This window comes from Suillus subaureus (assembly GCF_016647635.1).
Source record: "Suillus subaureus strain MN1 chromosome Unknown BJ212scaffold_22, whole genome shotgun sequence".
Lineage (NCBI taxonomy): Eukaryota > Fungi > Basidiomycota > Agaricomycetes > Boletales > Suillaceae > Suillus > Suillus subaureus.
In genome coordinates this window covers 284,731-304,765 of record NW_024538578.1, presented here as the reverse complement: position 1 = coordinate 304,765, position 20,035 = coordinate 284,731, and the positions used below count along the sequence as shown (strand labels likewise).

At 46.9% G+C, this 20,035-nt stretch overlaps 8 protein-coding genes across 8 annotated transcripts; 4 read left to right on the top strand and 4 right to left on the bottom strand.

Annotated features, from left to right (window-relative positions):
• Positions 1 to 1,343: 1,343 nt before the first annotated feature.
• On the top strand, positions 1,344 to 5,669 carry BJ212DRAFT_1447709 (uncharacterized protein; the record flags this gene model as incomplete). Its single annotated transcript, XM_041338438.1, has 12 exons — positions 1,344 to 1,544; positions 1,596 to 1,947; positions 2,008 to 2,051; positions 2,935 to 3,056; positions 3,112 to 3,277; positions 3,331 to 3,479; positions 3,531 to 3,915; positions 4,089 to 4,170; positions 4,490 to 4,613; positions 4,660 to 4,872; positions 4,933 to 5,330; positions 5,380 to 5,669. 12 exons carry the CDS (start codon positions 1,344 to 1,346, stop codon positions 5,667 to 5,669), a joined length of 2,526 nt encoding a protein of 841 aa, XP_041191559.1.
• A 935-nt stretch (positions 5,670 to 6,604) lies between these two features.
• BJ212DRAFT_1482271 (uncharacterized protein) lies at positions 6,605 to 7,711 on the bottom strand (the record flags this gene model as incomplete). Its single annotated transcript, XM_041340388.1, has 5 exons — positions 6,605 to 6,961; positions 7,011 to 7,069; positions 7,118 to 7,125; positions 7,182 to 7,629; positions 7,681 to 7,711. 5 exons carry the CDS (start codon positions 7,709 to 7,711, stop codon positions 6,605 to 6,607), a joined length of 903 nt encoding a protein of 300 aa, XP_041191558.1.
• Positions 7,712 to 8,720: 1,009 nt separating this feature from the next.
• BJ212DRAFT_383928 (uncharacterized protein) lies at positions 8,721 to 9,734 on the bottom strand. The gene is made up of 4 exons (XM_041343063.1): positions 9,605 to 9,734; positions 9,144 to 9,551; positions 8,953 to 9,073; positions 8,721 to 8,897 (listed from the first exon to the last, which is right to left on the bottom strand). Exons 2-3 carry the CDS (start codon positions 9,282 to 9,284, stop codon positions 9,047 to 9,049), a joined length of 168 nt encoding a protein of 55 aa, XP_041191557.1. The 5' UTR covers positions 9,285 to 9,551; positions 9,605 to 9,734; the 3' UTR covers positions 8,721 to 8,897; positions 8,953 to 9,046.
• Positions 9,735 to 9,759: 25 nt separating this feature from the next.
• BJ212DRAFT_1364563 (uncharacterized protein) lies at positions 9,760 to 10,324 on the top strand. The gene is made up of 2 exons (XM_041336033.1): positions 9,760 to 10,209; positions 10,260 to 10,324. The coding sequence occupies exon 1, from the start codon at positions 9,953 to 9,955 to the stop codon at positions 10,145 to 10,147; it is 195 nt and encodes a 64-aa protein (XP_041191556.1). The 5' UTR covers positions 9,760 to 9,952; the 3' UTR covers positions 10,148 to 10,209; positions 10,260 to 10,324.
• BJ212DRAFT_383562 (kinase-like domain-containing protein) lies at positions 10,129 to 12,067 on the top strand. The gene is made up of 9 exons (XM_041343061.1): positions 10,129 to 10,209; positions 10,270 to 10,331; positions 10,383 to 10,568; positions 10,626 to 10,656; positions 10,708 to 10,745; positions 10,803 to 11,033; positions 11,090 to 11,746; positions 11,820 to 11,933; positions 11,987 to 12,067. The coding sequence occupies exons 2-8, from the start codon at positions 10,314 to 10,316 to the stop codon at positions 11,919 to 11,921; spliced, it is 1,263 nt and encodes a 420-aa protein (XP_041191555.1). The 5' UTR covers positions 10,129 to 10,209; positions 10,270 to 10,313; the 3' UTR covers positions 11,922 to 11,933; positions 11,987 to 12,067.
• BJ212DRAFT_383571 (uncharacterized protein) lies at positions 12,050 to 15,160 on the top strand. Its single transcript, XM_041343062.1, has 12 exons — positions 12,050 to 12,103; positions 12,176 to 12,857; positions 12,913 to 13,319; positions 13,510 to 13,615; positions 13,946 to 14,182; positions 14,237 to 14,427; positions 14,480 to 14,569; positions 14,623 to 14,651; positions 14,702 to 14,762; positions 14,814 to 14,863; positions 14,925 to 15,042; positions 15,098 to 15,160. The coding sequence occupies exons 2-12, from the start codon at positions 12,266 to 12,268 to the stop codon at positions 15,119 to 15,121; spliced, it is 1,905 nt and encodes a 634-aa protein (XP_041191554.1). The 5' UTR covers positions 12,050 to 12,103; positions 12,176 to 12,265; the 3' UTR covers positions 15,122 to 15,160.
• Positions 15,161 to 15,365: 205 nt separating this feature from the next.
• BJ212DRAFT_383357 (uncharacterized protein) lies at positions 15,366 to 17,144 on the bottom strand. Its single transcript, XM_041343060.1, has 8 exons — positions 16,820 to 17,144; positions 16,642 to 16,764; positions 16,549 to 16,586; positions 16,172 to 16,500; positions 16,051 to 16,122; positions 15,907 to 15,995; positions 15,634 to 15,847; positions 15,366 to 15,575 (listed from the first exon to the last, which is right to left on the bottom strand). Exons 1-8 carry the CDS (start codon positions 16,960 to 16,962, stop codon positions 15,519 to 15,521), a joined length of 1,065 nt encoding a protein of 354 aa, XP_041191553.1. The 5' UTR covers positions 16,963 to 17,144; the 3' UTR covers positions 15,366 to 15,518.
• A 712-nt stretch (positions 17,145 to 17,856) lies between these two features.
• On the bottom strand, positions 17,857 to 19,815 carry BJ212DRAFT_1274666 (cytochrome P450; the record flags this gene model as incomplete). The annotated part of the gene is made up of 9 exons (XM_041331170.1): positions 17,857 to 17,926; positions 17,973 to 18,108; positions 18,168 to 18,377; positions 18,430 to 18,619; positions 18,680 to 18,811; positions 18,881 to 18,996; positions 19,056 to 19,204; positions 19,255 to 19,579; positions 19,635 to 19,815. 9 exons carry the CDS (start codon positions 19,813 to 19,815, stop codon positions 17,857 to 17,859), a joined length of 1,509 nt encoding a protein of 502 aa, XP_041191552.1.
• Between the last annotated feature and the right edge of the window lie 220 nt (positions 19,816 to 20,035).

Below are 20,035 nucleotides of genomic sequence, written 5' to 3'. Positions count from 1 at the left end.
TATTTGCAGCTGCAATGAGACTTATGTGCTACAATTTAATGTGTCCTGAAGTGGTGGCTGAGGTGTTACATGAAATCTAACTCAAGTGCGGAAGCTTACCTATGCCTTTTCACACATTCCAGTTGACTGACACCTTGCATGACTCGGAAATGCAAGTACAACACAACTGAGCAATCCCATCAAGCTCGTTTAAAATCCAAGAAAAAACACTATGCCAGGCAAGTCTAGTAATGTGGTTCATTCTTTGTGCATGCACTACTGAACTCACAATCAACAGGAATCGGCAGCAAGAACATGTCAAATCCCACACTCACTGGTGTCACCAGGGTGGAGCTTCAGATGTGAGTCAATCATTTTTGGTTGATTTGTCAAATTTTAATACACACTGTTTGTAGGAGACACTCAAACTACTTAATCAGCTAGACAATATCTGGTTCAATGCTGGTTATGAACCAGGTTCCAATCTGTATCAACGATTGGAGTCTGAAGGACTGAATGCTGTCTGTGCTGCTGACCATCAAGGATGGAATTCACTGAAGCCTGAATATGAGGACAACGTTTGCGAGGTACACAAACTCTTGGAGAAAGCACATGGCTTATCCACATCAGCTGGGAGCTTAGAGGGTCCTTATACTGAGCAACTATGAGTGGGGGTATGTTTGGTGACTCACATCTTACAGTTTTGCATCCAGGCATGTGAGCAAATGGTCCAGAAGATGGACTTATGTGTAGACTCATATTTTGAAGCTCTTCACAAAGGGACACTTGATTGGCAATTAGCGCTTAGCATTGGCAAGTGATTACTGTAGTCTATGTATTTTGCATCTAGTGTTGAACATCACATGATCCCTGTGCAGTATGTTGTTGTGTATCCTCATTGTTCAATGCTGTAGTCCTCATGGGAAAATGATGCCACGAGCATGACAAGCTTATGCATAACTGGTATGTTCTCAATGCAAAAAATCAGGCATCTCAGCAGTGAATGCAAAACACTACTCAGGCTGAGGATCCAGAAAACAGTCAAGTCTCAACTCACAAACATCAATCTTACACTTTGAAGGGACTGGCACAGGTCTCGACTCAGACAGAGTACTTTGGTGCTCCAAGAGGCTCTCACACGGTGCCACCACCATCTGCTTTACATACTTCAGATACTTTCACCTTTGATTTCGAGGCTCTTCTGGACTCTAACAAAGACAACGTCTACAATCAACACTTGGCTGAAACATCACTCAAAGTGAAAGTTTCACAGTGGAATCAACATTTAGGAGTGAGTGAAGATGATTTATCTTGGATACAATTACTGATGTGTTGTTTTGAAGGATAACCCATTGTTGACTTGGATGGATGATCAGGAACATTTTCTTTTAGAACTCCTCCATCTGGAGGGTCGCAGTGATTTCTTACTTCAGGAAGCATGTCAAGGTTCTGCAGGTGGCATGAATGCCCCTGAATTTCGATGTGAGGATTGTCTTGGTACTGAGCTCTATTGCAAGGCATGCACGGTAGAAAGGCATATAGAAAATCCAACCCACAGAATTGAGGTAGGTGGGAATCAGCAGTGCTCACTACTTTGCACTGATTGACTTGCACAGTACTGGAACAGCCAACATTTTGAAGACACTAACCTGCAGGATCTTGGGTTGCAAGTTCAACTTGGACACCCCCCTGGTGAACGTTGTTCTAACCCATCATTGGTTCATAACAACTTTGTGGTCCTCAACATCAATGGAGTGCACAATATTACACTCCACTTCTGCAAGTGTCAAACAGCTCAATCTCATATGACACAACTCCTTCACATGTGTTGGTTCCCAGCAACTACACTGGATTCAAAGACTACCACAACATTTCAACTTCTCCACCACTTCCACATTCTTTCTTTCAAATCAAAGGCCTCCACTTTCGAGTATTGGCAAACACTCACATGCTTGACCAACAACACAGGTGTTAACCCACCAAAGGTAAGTTCTCAATTTGAATTGACTCATTCATTCCTAATAACAGCTTACAATGGCTCACAGGATCGCTATAATGCACTCTTACAGATGGTAAAGGAATGGTGAAACCTCACCCTACTCAAACGTTCAGGATGGTGTGACAATCATATTCCCACTAGGCTTGCAATAGGCCATCTTTTGATATAGGTGATGGAAAGCTACAAAACCATCGACCGCTTTTCCCGCACTCAACCCGCTCCGGATGCGTATTCCCGCGCTCTGCGGACCTGCGCATTCACTCCCATGCTGCGCGCATACCTGCAGTTGATTTCCCGTGCCTTCAGACTACCTTACAGATGTCCTGTGTCAGTCCATTGTCCATCCTACCTCATTGGTATGTATTTTGCCTCACCTCGTGTGTTGTAACAAGTGTTGCAGTCTTATTACATGTCTTTACATATTCCTACTGCCTGTCTGTCCTGTCCCTTCCATTTCCAAGAGGGTTTAGCTAGTATAAAGTGCCTAGGGTGACTACTTCGTATTTACTTCCCTTCTACAGTATTTCCTTCCCTTAGGTTTTACTTAGGAGCAGTCACCATTAGTGCGCGCTTTTTAGCCCCTATTGGTTACCTTATACCTGGACACCTTGTCTTGACTTTCCTTACCCATGCAATCAATACCCTTGCCCTCACTTGTTACCTGTGCCATGCCTTAAGACTTCCCTACCCCTTATCCTAGCATCCGCATCGACCACTCATCAACCACTCATCGACCGCACTTCCACATTCCCACGCTCTACATACCCGCACACTTGTTCCTGTGCTCTGCGCACTTTTGGGTCTTTAGTATCATTGGCTGTTCTCAGTAGCAATTCCCTTTAGGGTCAAACGTTCTTGCTTGCAAGTATAGCAGCTAGGCAGAGCATCAACCTACAACAATATTTTTGGTTAGGCACTTTAACAAGTGTCTAGCCATTGTTGAGTTTGCACAATAGGGCCATGACCCTGGTGAGGTTGAGGTGACACAACATGGTGCATGTGCAGTGCTATGTCCTGCTTGCCCCCAACTGGGCAAAAACCTTCTGAACAGCTGGGAAGATACACTGTTTGAGGAAAGGTATGTCATATATTGGTCTAGTCCATGTGGTGTGTTCACTCACAGAATGATCTAGATGGAAATATTCATTATTTCTGGCAATTGATGCTAATTTCCGACTGGCATGCAAAAACATATCATCCGACAAGACTGACCCCAGTCTTAACAAAGGCTGGGCATACTTCGTCAAAGAGAAGGCATTCAAGAAGTTTCTTCATGACACTGGAAAGCAGCCACAAGAGGTGCAGCCATCTATCTTAGCTGTATCATACTCACTCACCCACTTGTCATACAGAAAAGTAGTTGTGCGAGCCATAACGCTGTAAACTTGGCCGAGACTAAAAACTCTTGCGGTTTGGCAGTAATGGGGGCTGGCACTGTTGATTGTTCATGCCACAACATGAAGTGTCCTTGCAGTGTTGGCGATCTCCAGAAGGGTGAGAGGTAGGCGAGAGCTTTACTGAGAGTCATTGCACCACTCAATGTGTACTATAGGTATATTAATATGGACTATTTATTTTTCTCTACCCTGCAATACTCAAAGGATGTAGTCACACTCAACGTGTCCTACAATATCGCGTGTCAATGGAGCAAGAATATATGGGATCATATGGCTACATACCCACATCAAATGCATGTTGAATGCAGTACCAAAGAATTCGTGTTCCTTGTTCCCAAGTTCCATCTTCCCGTGCACGTTGCATTCTGCCAAGTCACATACTCACACAACCTTATCAAAGGGATGGGACGCACCAATGGGGAGGCACCAGAACGCAGGTGGGCAAACATTAACCCTGTAGCAACAAGCACTTGGGAGATGGGCCCTGGCTCATGCTGCAACACCCTCGACAATCACTTCGGAGATTTTAACTGGAAGAAAGTGACCAATTTTCATGAGTGGAACCTACATTGTGTGATCGGAATCTCTTACTAACATTTTGGCATCAAGACATCAGTCTATTCCGAAAGCTCGTGGTGGCCATACCTCAACGTGATCAGCACCTCATCAACTTCAATGATTTCAATGATACATTGGTTGCAGAATGACCAGAGGAAGTTGCTCGGTGGAAGCTGGCTATTGAAGGCTGGGAAGCCAATAGATCACAGACGAATCCCTTCAAGGTTACAACTACAAGTGCATTAGTTTTTTTATGTTGATCTTATGTTTCTCATTCTTTTGCAGCTATGTCTCTTGTGACAGTCAAGTTTTCCTTGGGCTTAGATTTACTTACTTTACTTATCTTTACCTACCCTCACTTTCTTTAGCTTATGTTTGCATTTTTGCTGCTTACTTAAGCATGTATCTCTTTCACTAGTGTCAGTACCAGCCTGAATGACAGTCCCTTTTGATGATAATTTCTACTCTCTGAGCACTGAGCCAAGTCAGAATCCCATGGGCTGAACATACTGCTCTCCACTCAGCAGCTTGGCCAGCTGAAATATGATTCCCACAGCAGTACGACTGCATCTCTCGCAGAAGGAAGCAGAAGACCTGGAACATGGCCTCAACTACTCACTGCATATGGAGGTATCATCAAGCATTCTTGTGTCATTGGGTATTGAAATAGAGGACCAGCAGTAAGTTTATATTTTTGTTCCTTGCATCTTTATCTCAATGTTTTAGACACCAGCTGGAAAGAGAGTATGCTGCCTTGGGTCCTCACTCAATGGACCTTCAGCTTACAAAATTGCAAGAACAGAGCAATGCACTACAATGCAAAATCAAGCAATGGTGCAAGGTCCAGGTATTATACATGCCTACAGTCATCCATGTTCGCACATCCAATACAGCTAGTACCATAAGCTCACAGGAAGAAAAACCCTACAAGGTCAAACTGTGGTTGCCATCCCAGCTCAAAAGGGCTTAAAACGAGTTTTGTGAGGAACGTTTGTGCAGATATGAATGGGAACTGCAACAGGCACAAGCATATGACACTCTCGATGACCTCTGTCGACACCTCCAACTGCGCAGCCACTTATACAAGTTCAAAGCCAATCAATTGTGTGGCCAACAGGCCAATACACGTGCAGCGGGAGTTCTCGCTAAGGTGGAGCTTAGCATCAAGACAGATGCAGAGCAGTACCATCAGGCCTGGACTGCACTAGTTATCCTTGGCAACATTTTGCAGGAACATAGCTGGAGAGATGATCTACTCAAGCTAGAACCTGAGCATGTTCAGGGAATGTCTGATGGCCATGTAGGCCAATCCAAAGGTAATCAAACTTTATCATGGATTTGGAAGGCATGTGGCATCACCACTGGAGACAGGGAAGGAGAGACCGTTCTTGCTGATGGTAAGAAATTGTCTATTAGATTGATATGAGCTAAAATGCTATCACACAGCACTACATGTAGAGTGGTGTAAATCTTGGGCATGCACACATCATTGGACAGAAGAGGTAGAGCTTCTCCAGGAGGAGATGTGGTGTGTGTGCATGTTCTTCAACTGGCACATGACATGGTGGAAGGATCTGGCAAGCTGGAGGATTGGGTTGGACATTGCAGAGTTAGAAGGCCTTGAAGCATATGCGAAGTGCCAGGTGGCCCTTCAGATCATGATGCAGGACAACTGCCTAAGAAAATGGTGTGCAGTTCCTGTGGCAAGCTTACCCCCAGCAGTAGTGGTGCCCTGAATACAAGTAGGATAACATATCTAATCTCAAGGCTTCTTTTTCTGATGTGTGGGGTAGCACTATATATAATCAGTGATTGCATCAGTCTCTGATTTTAGAAGGATGTATTAGTAGTGCTATATATAATCTTTGATTGGCAAGTCTCCGAGATCACAATCATAGAAGGATGCAGCCAGGAACATGGAAAGAGAAGATCCAAAGCATCATATATGACAGTCAAGGGCATTATGCATTATGGAGAACACTACTATACATACAGTCGAGGGGATTATGCATAATGTCAAGGACTACAGGTAACCATGCATGACGGCCTGTGTCTAATAAGCCATGATTATGCATAACATGGTCAAGTACAGGTGAAGGTGCACAAAAGGAGGGCAACGAAGAGTTATATTTTTAGAATGTAGCTATTTACATATGGAGGATCCTCCCGGCTAAGGGGCCTCTCAGCCCAGTTTCCCAAAACATAGAAACCGGGTCTGAAAGACCCTTTATTGGCACCAAGAAGTACTGCCTGAGGTGAGAAGCCTCTTGGTTCAAATTAGGAAGTGTAGCAGGCATTGCAGAAGGTGCCAGATTAAAATAGACAGATGACGCAACTAATACCAGGCAGGTTGGTTGCCAAACAGGCCTGTGCGCCCACTCCCACCATAGTGAGGTAGATACAGTATTTCTTAAAGGTATTTTGGAGAGCTGGGGCACTATTTAATGCTGGTGTTGAGACTTAACGGATCCAAGCCTAATTATAGTTGGCGGGACACGTGACTACCAAATATAATAAGGCTTATTAATAGGGCAACCCAGGTGGTCGAATCGAGTGAAATACCACAGTAATACTGGTACAACGTTACAGCTACAACGTCGATAATTGAAGGCAAGCCTGAGAATTTCAGGCTTGGTTCGGGAGTGCATGGGAATCATGCACGAGAACTTTACTAGTACTCATAATGAACCTTCGTATTCCACATCAGCTCACCCTGCAGCCGCCCAATCTTGGCATGCACACGCTCCAGCGAGTCCATGCCCGTATGCACGTTCACAAGGCCTGGAATGCTCTCCTGAACACCCTTGCGCAAGTATTCATCGTCCATCTGCGTCACCGACCAAATGCGTTTCGTCACAACCTCAACGTCAGCCAGTGCGTCACTTATGGTGAACGCATCGAATCCAGCACGAATCTTCATTGTTACGGCTGTTGGTTCCGATGCATACGGTGCTGGAGGCTCGGGCATCTCACTTGATGGAAATTCCACAATAGGCGTGCGTGTCCAACCTGGGTGAACATTCACGAACTGTATGGCCACTCAGCGGTCTGCGACTGTCATTCCTTCAGCTACTCACACGAATGTTCCAAGCGGGAAGTACTTCTTGTGCCAGGACATCGGTGAATGAATCCAAGGCTAGTGGTGGTGAGTCAAAGTCACAAAGTCTGCCACAAACAACATTACCTGCTTTCCTATGAACACAAAATTCTTCAGCAACACTCGACCAAAATAGCACCATCCCACTCACGTGGTGCTATAGAACCCGATCAGCGGGACTGCGGTGGTCCCTGCCATGCTCGATACTTGGACCAGCATTCCCCCAGCGCCCTTCGGATTCACTTCTCTAAAAAATCTGACCGCCTCAAAGCTTACCATTACCGCGCCCCAGAAATTGATATCCATAAGTTTCCTGGCACGGTCCAACGACGTCCCCTCCACCTCCTGAAAAACCGCCTGCGCGGCGTTGTTATATACGACGTCGACGCGCCCAAAGGCATCCTTGGCTTGTGCGAAGGCAGATTTTACCTGCGCTTCGTTCGTCACGTCCAGGGGGAGTACTAGGAGCTGAGTGCGCGGATATTTGGCTGCAAGATCATCAAGGACGGAGGGCTTGCGCAGAGTTGCAACGGCAATCTCGCCATTACGCAGGACCTCTTCGACCATCGCCCTGCCGAACCCAGTGGAAGACCCGGTGACTACGATCAGTCAGTGACCCGCACGGTGAGGAGTTACATGCACCAACTCACTCAACCAAACTCGAGGAGTGGATTGTGCCATGATGATTCTGCTTGTGTCGCTTGTTGAGAGCCGTTCCACATGATATAGCCTGAACTCCGGAGCCTCGTGATACAACCATCCTGTCAGATTATCATTCTATCATGTTCCGTCTCTTATCAGAAGGCTGATATGTCCATATAGAAGCATATGCGGAGAACTGCGACATGATGGTTTTGCTTCTGTTACCCGTTGAAGCCATTCTATATGCTATAGCCTTAACCCCGAAGCCCCGTGATGCCACCATCCTGTCAAACCATCATTCATAATTGTTTTCGTCTTATCAAAGGGCTGATATGTCCGTACAGAAGCAATGCGGAGAACCTTGATCAGCGCCAAACGGTGGGGAAGCTCTCGTAGGACCGATTCTCGGCCCAAGAAATATTTGAAATCAAGATATGACATGTCCTCATACCTCCATTCAGATGCAAACGTGGTATCACTCCAGCTTAGGTCGGGCTGCAAACAGACGGAGAGACGATTACCGTCGCTAACAGTCGAATATATCCTGCCATGAAATCTGGGGGTCATTGGATGGCCTCATTACTTGTTTGAAGGCGAGAGCGTCATCGTGATTGTGATGTACTTGGCTCATGACAGTCGATGGGACGGTGTTAATACGCCAGCGGCTTCAATGAGAAGAGATTGATAGGATTGATAGGATAGTGTCAACACCGGTGGCTTCAATAGGGCCAAGGCACATGTGGCGTTAAGCTCCAGTCCACGGTTGTCGGCTGGTTCCTATGCTTCTATAGTCCTAATCTTCACTGTGCTTACAAGTTTAATTCGTGTTGTTACAATATGATCATTTGCGACAGAAAAAAAGGCTGTTAAATTTTGATATACCAGTTTACCGAGATATCGGTTTGATCTATCGGTATGAAATGGATTCTCCTTGGTGAACACCAAATAATAATATCTGTGTCATGAATGTCGGAGGACGTATGTTAGGTATGACTACCATGTATAACTGAAGGGGATTAAGAAACCCGCTTTAGCCAGAACCGCCGGACATTATAATGGGTTTATGAGTCAATAAGGATGTTAAGGTTCGCAGATAGTGACTTGTAATAAGTAAGGCGGTGATGCCAGCTAAAGAATAAATAAAAATAGTAGAAGAATATAAACTGATTAATATTATCTGTGACGAAAGAAACAATGTGGATATAACATTCGAATGAACGGAGGACTGAAAAAGAAGTGTCAGTTATAGCCTATGGAGACGAAAAGCCATGGAGAACTACATGTGACAAACTTGCTGTTTTAAATTGTGATGCAGGTCTGGAGCTATTGAGAGGGCAACGATCCGCACTCTCCTGGTGGCGGGTGCTATCCAAGTCACTGACGGTTCAAGTTTGGTGTTTTCTAGAGTTCGATTGATGTTAGTTCGTCTAGGTCAGGTTTTTCCCAAATCTAAGAATGGAGTGAAGCTTACAGAGCGAAGGCCATTTGTAGTCTGGAAAAGCTTTCTGTACGCAATGCAGTACAGGTCGGCGTGCTCAAGCTTCTGTCGATTATGTTCGTGCAGACCGAAGTCGTTCTTGAAAAACCTTGTTACATGAGTTACAGCAAACATGATCGCCTTCGTAATGATCCTGTAACTTCAACGGGGAGTCGAAATGGACTTTGCAATACTGGCATCAGGGATGGCCCTGAACATAATGTTCTTTGAGTCCCCGCCAGGATTTGAAATCGGCTTCACCGTGACAATATCGGCATTTCTAGTGATTGCTGGAGTCTCGGACATGCTAGTTGTAAGCAGACCTGGAGCTGAAGTAGCGATTACAGCGATAACAATCAGTCATCTTCTGGATAGATCAGAGCTCTACTGAAAATTTCCGGGCTGTTATAGGTGCGTTAGTTGTGCCCCAAGTCTGTGCAAGAATTTATAACGACCTTGTCGTTACGACATACAATAACTCCCAATAATCGTTGAACTCCGAGTCGAGTCATCGACACGACCGTCGCACTGATAGTACTAGCGGTGCATGGGGTCCCATACGTGTCCGTGTCTAATCTGAGTCATTTGGCCACCCCTCAGAAAGTCATTTCCAGACGATGACTAGTAGTACTACTAGTATGGACTGTGCAGTACGTAAATGCCTTGTTAAGTACTGCATTGGAACTTCCAGGGGGCAACGATACCGAAATCGCAACCGCGGCCTAGACTTTAAAAGTATGTAGCTGACTGGAGTCCCTCTATCTCTTCGCGCATACCACACAAGTTCTGCCTCTCATGAGTGTATGGACCTTCGCTTCATCGAATTACATACACATCCGACTCACGTAGCTACCCACAGACTTCTATTCCATTTCTTTTGGAGACAACAACAACAGATGAACCTACCAGTGATGCCGATCAACAATCAGCACATTCTTCCTCAGGCTTGCTGCAAGATCTCACCAAGGAACTCCAGAATAGGTCGCCGTTTCCTGTAACTTGCGGAGGCTATGGAGACATCTATAAGTGTTGTTTAGCGAAGCCAGATGAGACCGTCCCGGTAAGGCCAGCCTGTGCACTTCGTCATGTATCTTCCTAAATATAACCAAGGTACTAGTAGCAGTAAAGACCATTCGTGCTTTACAGTCTGATAACGAGGCGTTGATGCAGAAGAATAGAAAGGTGACGTCCCTTTCAATAATACTTTGTGGTTCCACAATAAACTCAGCATAGAGAATTCGTCGCGAGCTGAAAGTTTGGGGCCGTCTCAAACACAACAGTATTCTTCCACTCTGGGGAGTAGCAACTGACTTCGGACCCTATCTCGCAATGGTTTGCCCATGGGCTGATAATGGAACTTTGACGGCCTTTCTTGAGCGCCAGGAAGACACGTTGACATTGGAAGATAAGTTCACCCTTGTAAGCCCATGCTCGCGAGTATTTCTAGACATTTATTGATCTGTTGATGCACGTCAGTTGACCGATATTGCCCTTGGGTTGCAATATCGTAAGTCGTCCTTCACTCCACCTGATTTTTTCAAATGCTCACAAGGATCAGTCCATAGTAAATCAATTGTACACGGTGATCTGACAGGAGTGCGTATGGCGACATACAGAGCGGTATTCCTCATTACTGATGTCCCGATTCTCTAGTCAAATGTCTTGATCTATGGCAACGGTCGGGCACGTGTCACTGATTTCGGTCTCTCGACTATGATCGAGGAGTTTGTCGGTACTTCCTATCTCACGAGTTCCATCAGAGGACATATCCGATGGGCAGCCGCGGAGCTATATGACATACCCGAAGGTGATGAAGAAGATGATGCGTCGGTGTCGCTCAGCGTTGAGTGTGACATCTACTCATTTGGCAGCATCGTCTTGCAGGTGAGTAATTTGAGTTTTCGGCCAAAAAACCTTTATTCACTTTGCGAATGCTCTAGGTATTGACTTGCAAGGTACCCTACTATGATGTGAAGAAGGATAATGTAGTGTTGGGACATGTCGTCAGAGGAAAGAAACCAGAGCCCCCCAAGGGTTCGCAAGTTGCACCCGTGCACTGGGAGTTCATACAGCGGTGTTGGTTGCCTCGTGTCAGTCGACCATCGATCGGAGAAATTGTGCTGTTTGCACATCAGCAATACTGCGAGCTCCATCCAAACGATGCCGTCGACGATGGGAATTCACCTGGAAACCCGTCTCGGATTTGGCCTGGGACCTGGTCTGGGAATTGGTGTGGGCACTGGTCTGACAGTAATAGTGATGAAGGTGACGAGTCAGATGACGACAGTTCCTCTGGACCCGACCAGGATACGGAAGGAGAGGGTCTGGAGGACGACGAAGGAGAGGAGAGTGACGAAGGAAATGGCAGTGAGGGTGACGAGCACGACGGACACGACAAGAGGGGTGACGAGGATGACGAGGGCAACGAAGGGGTTGACCGTGATGAGGTCATTGGCCTGGATGGAAGCGACGGGTCCGACAACAACGACAGCTCCTCTGGAATCGATCAGGAGGTTGAAAGAGAGGACTCCGATGAAGACAGTGATGACGAAAGAGTGGAAGGCAATGAAGGGCACGAAGGCAGTGAGGAGGATGAAGTTGAGGAGGATGATGAAAGCAGCGAGGGGGTTGAGGATGATGAGGACGTCGAGGGCGATAGCGATGATGAAGGCGATGACGATGATGAGGGCGATGATGACGATGGAGACAGTGGGGGGGACGGTGACTGGAGTTGTGACTCGGACGGGTCCTGGTAGACTGGTGCATTACTGAGACTCGGTCACGGTGCGACTCATCTAACTCAGTCAATCATGATTGATTAGACAATTCGCCACTAGCCTAATCACATATACCTAAACGACTCGGGCAAATTTACATAATGCTGGCAGCCAGCTGTAACTTGCCTATAACGTACTCGCGACGTAAGTACGTTGGATTCAACGTTCCTGTTGGAGGCAAGGCGCAACTCAATGTCTCCCAAATTCATACTACTTCTTAACTCGGATCCTTTTCTATACGTCTTCTAGAAATCCATTCACCCCTGTAGCCGTGCGGCTTTTTATCACTCTGGAGCCGAGTTACTCTCCAGTGTGCCATACACTAGATTACAACTTGCCATGCCTCGCGAAAACAGTTTCACGGACTCTGACAAGCGTTCCTTGACGCCTGATCTTGAGGACGAATCCATGACATCGCTGAGTCCAGCACCGCGTTCCGCATCTCCTGCTGCCAGTGACGTTGAACCGTCTCTATCCTCCAATGGATCCTCCCAAAAGCCTGCACCTATAAGTCAGTCTTGGCGACGTGCACCATCATCAATAATCCCGGCCTCACTGCGGCCAAAACGTGCTCCTGCCCTCCATTTTCAAACTCCCAAAGATCGCTTCCGTGCATGTGTTCGCAAAGTGATTTCCATGCACCGGACAACAACCGTCCTTTCAGGCTTCAGTCTCGCCGGTGCAGAACCTGGCGTTGACCCGCGCAGGCAGTCCGCGTATCTCCATTACGCGCACATTCGCGAGCGTTGCGAGATCCAGATCACTGACTATAGTACCGTGAGGAGCAGCTTTGGAAAGATGGATAATGAGCGTTTTGTCCAAATGTTCAACGATGAGAGAAGTTCGGAGAGGGAGTCATGGGTGAAGGTGAGGTGGATAAATGTGTGCGGCATCAGCTGGGATGTGATGAGTGCGCTTGCCCTGAAATATGGTATGTAAAGTGCCCGTGATACTCAATGCCAGGTGTTAATAATCATCGTGCGTAGACCTTCACCCCCTCGCTCTCGAAGACGTCTTGCACAAATGCGGACACACGCGCTCCAAAACGGACTACTACAGTCAACACCTCTTTATCCATGTCTTATCTCACACACTCGCTTCCTCCTCATCTCCAAACTCCTACACACCGGAAGACGAAGACCCACCACGGAGCTCCTCGCCAGGTCCAATGACGCCAGGGGACTACCACAAGGAATATTTCAAGGATAACGACGTCCATGCAGAGGCTGGTGATGAAGATCGCACGATATATGGCAGCAGTGCGCCTGCAACCTGGCGACTTGGAAGCACTGTCAGGAACAGAAGGTCAGCGAAAGCTGACATGGAAAGTGCGGCAAGGGTCAAGGAAGAAGGTTTAACCCCACTTATGTCTGCTACACGGAAAGAGAGCGCGGTGCGTTGTGTCTCTCGCATTTGTGTTTTCCCTCATTGTATTTTCATTTTTATCTCCAACCTGCTTCGACGTGACTCACCACATTTCGATGTCCACCTTTGTCGACGGTAATTTTTTTTACTCTTTTCTACTCTCCTCTTGATCGACGCAGTTCCAAACCAATACTCATCGCAACGTCCTCGCTGTGCAGTCCCAAAAACGCAGGGAAAAAGCTCAGATAACTCTCACAGATCTAAAGAAGGCAGGCCGCGTAAACGTCTCCATTCACCCAATATCAATTTTCTTATTGAGAGATGGTGAGTCCTGGACTCATTTTCCCAGTTGTTTCATGATTGTGTTATTTTGTATTTGTTTACTGTCATACCCCGTCCTTCCTTCTTGGCCTACTTGACTTGACTTGCATTAATTCATGCCCATCGGAATGTATACACATCGGGTGGGTCGCGCATATGATGGTCCATATATCCCGATTTTGAGCCGACATTCACCATCAAGTCACTATATGCTTTTATTTCGATGCATATACCGCGATTTGTGCGCATTTTTGCTCTTGATTTGACGTATATGCTTCGAGTTTGAGCTGCATCCCAATTTCGAGTGATCATAGCTGACTCTACCTAACACAGGCACAGTAATCTCTGTTATGCCGTCCAATTTCATCGATTTCGCATGTCCCATTATGACGCGTCTCCGACAGCCCGACACGGGGCTGCGTGCATCCGCAGACCCCAGTCTGCTCGTTCAAAGTCTGCTCGACCTCATTGTGGATTCTGCACTCGAGGTAGTGGATGCATTTCATGAGAAGATATTGCAGCTGGAATACGATGTGTTGATGAAGCCAGATATGAAAGTGGTTTCAAGGCGTGCGTGTCGTTCCCCTTGTCTGTTTCTGTTTGTGTTGACAGCCCTGAAACCAGTGCATATTCTTTCCGGTGATTTGATGTTGCATAAGCGGACCCTTGGGCCTCTCAAGACGGTCATTTATGGGCTACGGCGGTACGACGAGGACCGGTGTGCTGCACTGCTCTCGTCTGCTGAGAAGGAGGTCCAAGAGCAAAGGAGAGAGAAAGTGAAGGGGTTCATGTCCCATAAGAGTAAAATATACTTGGTGTGTCGTGACTTGTTTTTACTCCTTTGGCTGAGCTGAGATGCGGTGGCAGGCAGACGTACATGATCATATGGAACATATCCTTACAAGCATGGATATGTTCGCAGGGATCGCAGAAAACCTGATCAACTACGCGTTCAATGTACGTAATTGCTTTGTCTCGATTTTTTTCGTGTTGATTGATGTGAGTGACAGATGAAATCATACGAGATGAACTTAGTCATGTGCGTGCATATACTTCATCGGCATGCTTCGAGCTGATATTGATTATCAGGCGCCGCCTCACCCTTGCAACTATCATATTCCTTCCGCTGACATTGCTCACAGGTTACTTTGTGTGTTTCTTCCCACTTCGATTACCCCACCGAGTCTAACGTATTGCACAGGGAATGAATTTTGAATCTATGTGGAGTGTTCAAAATAATTCCGACGTCTTGTACGTGTTCTATTGTCTCGAACTCTCACAACACTTGAGGCTGACCTATGCATGCCCACAGATTTTGGAGGATCGGGATCCCTGTCATGGCACTTGTCATACCCTTATTTATGTGGTCAGACTTGAAGGGTGCTGCGCATTACGCTGAGAAGCGATGGGCGGCGAGGAAGTCAATGATGGTGCGTTATTACTTGGTTTGTCGTGTGCTTTGGTATGTTAGTGACTGTCTGATAGACTATCAAAAGCAAGTTGGCGTGAGTGCCACTGCCAATGTACGCAAGATTCAGCGTGGTTGTATTGCTCGACTGTACGTGGTTGATGTTTCATTTCATAGATTTCCGAACATTTGACGTTGCTCGCCTGTTTAGGCCGGTATGTCTTGTTTTCTGTTTGTTGTTAGAGTCTAGCTGTCACTCGTTCGAAAATTCTCCTTGTTTCTGATGTGCCAGTCTTTACTAGAATCGAGACATTATTTCATGGTGCTGGTGCTACGTACACGACAGTCTACAGAGGCTACGACTTACAATCTCGATACAAGCACCTTTCCCCCACAACACCATGCCTGAAGTTTGACTGCCTTTGTCTGAATTAGGCACTGTCGCCAGCGATGACCTTGCTTCAGATTGGCTATTGAGCGGGACAGACAATTCATAGTCTAGGCTGCCGTCGGAGTATGCTCTGTCCCTCGGCTTGCAGCCCAAGATTCTGGACCCTGTGATATTTCGGCATCCATGATTACATCCGCTGCAACACATTGAAGGGGTGCCTACCGTTCTGTTACCAATCCTCTGATACTTGACTCTTCTCGCGAACCAGTCTGCAGCAGTGGAACCAGTCTCAAAGTTTCTGTCAGGTTGCTTCTTCACTGCTTCTGCAATAATATGGCTGGATTCAACAAGTGCCCGGAGAACTTTCGGATTGCCCGGACGGGTGAAGAAAACCAAGGACCATCGCTCGTATTCAGCCTGTACACCGGGAGGTGGACTTTCCATGGTCATTCGATAAATTAGTAAGGTTGAAAATTCAGGTACTCATGCACGCACACAACACGGTGGATGTTGGATTGCAGGATGCCTCCACTGAAAAGAGACAACGCATCTCCAACATTGCAAACTGCATGTCCAGGGATGGGCTATCAGTAGATGAGTTCTGTTGCACGTGTACGCGAGCACTAGACTCGTGCTCACTCGAATGTAGGACCACTCGTCGTGACCTGGGGGGAGCACTTGGAGTCCACCGAGGCGATTGTGCAAGAAGCTCTGGTAACGTTTGATGAAAAAAGCGTGGCCCATGTGTCAAGATACCCACCAGACTGCCGAAATCAGTATGGGCACCTAGTACAGCATCTTTCGTCGTTTCTTTGACCTGCACAGGAGGGCTACGAATGCATCTAGTCTCACTACCACTGTGTTCCTCCATGTCATGCAGTCTCTCCAAAGTCCCTTTCGGCAGTCCAAGCTTGTCATTGAATATATTCAATACAACATATGTCACCTCGAGACCCTTGCGGGCAAATGGTGCAATTGTGTTTTCCATGCGAGCATTGACGGTTGATGGGTAGGTGCGGTGAACGACTTGCGGATATGCCAGAGCATCATCTTTAGAGACGTTTATGAATTCGACAGCGTCCAATGCGCCTGTGTTTGCGTCAGTCTACTGCTTGTATATCAACCTGGAAATCCTACCAGTTGCATCAATCGCATTAGCCCCTGCTTTCTTGTACCTGATAAGGAACCCAGATAAGATAAGAGGCGCTCGTGAATTAAATCAAAACAAACCCAAAAGATTGTCCGCTATCTCCTTGCTCGAACTTCATACGTTCTTCAAGGGGCAGGGCCATTGTCTCAGCTCCCATATCAAACATGTCGCTGACTTCTTTGTCTGCGCCGTGGTTCTTTAAACTGTTAGAGAGTTGGATCCGATATGCATTCAACGAAATACTTAAATATGACGTACTACCAGAATCCGATAGTCGTCGCTGCCTCCCACAGTCGATTTACTTCCTCTACGTCTCCAGCTTTGATGAGCTCGTAATCAATAATCAAGAGTGGATGTGTCCGAACATCATTCGGGAAAGGAGGAAGAGTACTTCCAGGCATAATGATGGAGATGTTAGAATGGTAGTATGAATAAGAGTGGATACTTCCAGTGGTACTAGAGAATGCTTTAAAGAGTGAGAGTTGTGGGAACTTGTAGCCGACCTTTATAGGCTATGCTATGTGAGAGTAGTACTTTATGCCGCTACGCCATCACTGCGCAGTCACCACCTGACCTCCAACCTTGGTCATCATCGAATCCATGACAGAATGACGACCCAGCCGAGTGGTATATGTCCATCGTCTTTCTCCATAGAAAGGGAAAGACTAGGAATACCTATATTTGTGAGAGTTAGTATGTAAACCATCTCCACGTTATGACCAAAAAAGCCTTGCAGGAGTATATTGATTCACTTGGATTCGCAGGATGCATTTAGCTCGAGTAAACCAACGTCATTACAGGAGTTTAAACGAAAGTTCTGCAGCTACCCGTCAGAGGCTGTCACCGGTAGGACTATTGAACAAGAGTCAAAACTCTCGTTCAGCAGGCAGTGACTTACTAGTATTGCACACTAGTTGTCGGAACTTCCATCAGACTCAGACAGACAATGAGTTGAGAAAGCAAGCTGATGAAGGCGTACTAGTCCAAGCCAGTCCAAGCCTGAGGGAAAGACCCAACTGCGAACCAATAAGACATAGTGGCGTGTTATAACGCGACAGTGACAGGAAACGGGAACATAGCGAAATGCCAACAACGGGAGCAGACATGGGACAAGGATGAATTAGATGAGTATTGTCCCAGTCGACACTGACTGTACTCAACGAGATTCATGGCTGCTGACAAGATAAAAGTACATGGCTGTTAGAAATATCTCAGAACGAAGCAATCATGTAAATACCGCACTACTTATAATCTACATATCAGTGGAGTTTGGCTGAAGTTGGCCGATATGTTGATTATTGTGAGAGAGTTGTCATCAAATCCTTGTTCCTTGGTATGAACCTGCACTTGAATGGTTTGGGGTGCCTTTGGGTGTGTAAGCATGCGTTTCAGGCTCAGAGGGTCGAGTTACCAGAGTACACCAGTATCCTCGAACTCTGCAGGAGGTGTGATCTCTTCTCCTCTCTCATCAAGCGGTTTGGCGATCGTGAACACAGCAAGGATGCAAGCGATATTGAGGTACAAGGAGGCTTGGGCAAAATGCAGCCCTGAAATAAGATGCGGTCGTTAGTTTTGGTTGGGATAGCGTCATGTAAGTGATAGGCACCAGGGCATGCGCGGCGTCCAAACCCAAAGATGAATTTGCGTGGATCCAATTGGGGTGAGGGACCAAGGAAACGCTCGGGCCTGAACTCCAATGGGTCGGGATACATTTCTTTGTCCCGTGAGATGGCAAGAATGTTCGCGATGATGGTTGCGCCCTTGGGTATGCGGTACCCTTTGTAAACGTCTTCCCTCATTGCGTGGTGCGGGAGCCCTGTGTCGCTGAGAGTGAGCGGGAAGTGGGACGAAAAAGTCATGTGGCTGACCTTGGGGAGCCACGGGTGCCCAGCGGAGGAGCTCTTGCATGAGTGCTCCGATGTACGGAAGCTTGTCTCTGTCATTGAATGTGGGAAATCGGTCCTGACCTACGACGGCATCGATCTCTGCCTGCGCATGCTTCTGTACCTCGGGATAAAGCACCATCGCCAGGACAAAAGACGTCAAGGATGATGATGTCTACTCATGCCAGTGATTGTTCGAAAATTCACATGAGGGAGGGTATAAAAGATATCTTACGGTGTCAACTCCCCCTGCATAAATCCCTTGACTGCACCACTTGGTGATCTCTTCTTGTTGGGCACTGACCGTGGACCCATCCTCTGGAAGGAGCTGTGTTGAAACGAAGGAATGCGTGTAGCTGCCGCTGCGCTGATTCGGTCGAGAATCGGTTAGGATTCCAGATAATACGAACTTGCAAGACTGCTTAGCAAGGCTCACTATTTGCTGTTTGGACCATTTGAATGGTATTGTGTCGACCCTACGTAACTTTTGCCCGAGGTCAAATGCTACACGCTTGAAACCTGCCCCTGGAAACCATGAAGGTAGGAAACGCACTCATGGAAGGTCGACTAGCTGAGTTTTATGATGCCCGGAACTTAAAAAGAGGGCCTACATGATGGTATCGCTTCGACCAACCAACGTCCAGGCTGGGATAGCATGGCACTGATTTCTGAGCCTTCTTTCAGGATACCGATGAAATAATCGTCATTCTGGGTAACCTTCCAACCATATGCGAGATAAAGGACAACAGCCGCTGAGTTCCTGCACCTTCGATAAGAAACAAGCAAAACAAGCAGTCACGAGAATTTTACCTTTTGATCTGATCGGCGAAATGTTCAGGGCTCTTGTACAGACCATCAAGCAGCACACGAGATTGTTCGGTCTGCAGCAACTGGTAGCTTCGTATAGTGCGGGAACTCAGACTGGCTTTGAGGACCGTCCGATACGTCTTGAAATACGGGTGAGTGAAAGATATGTTGAACGGGGTTAGGTTGCGCCTCGCAAGTTCTGTGTACATCCATCTTCTTGGACGATCAGAGTATGTAGTGGCGCGTGAATCGAGTAATTCAGTAGCTGATTGTAGGGAGTTGAGAACTATGAACTGCCGGTTAGGTACGCGGAAGGAGAATATGGGCCCTACGAGACATAAGTTAGAAGTGTTGTAGCAAGCGGAAGATTAGATAATGTGCACCATAGCTTTCAGCCCACGTGGTATACATCAGCCAAGGCTCTTTCTTTGGCAATTGATGAACATTTCCGGTAAAGAACTTTGGAGATGGCCCAGGGGGTAGTGGTAATTTACTGTGTCGACGACTGTAGAAGAAAACTGTGGCCAGTGCAGCCACGAAGAGGATGAGTATACCAGAAGACATGTAACAGATAACAGGTGGGTCGATTTTTTACGGATTGCGCTCTGAGTTCTTATATCATCATTGTCCTAAGTAGATGAAATAAGCGATAAGCTGTCATGTCACCGGTCAGTTTCTGCGACTTACGCTCTCGAAACACCGCATCACGGGCGCGGGGCCCCCCTTGGGCATGATATGAGATAAGTTACGGCGCATCTAAACACACGTGCCCTTATCCCCGAAG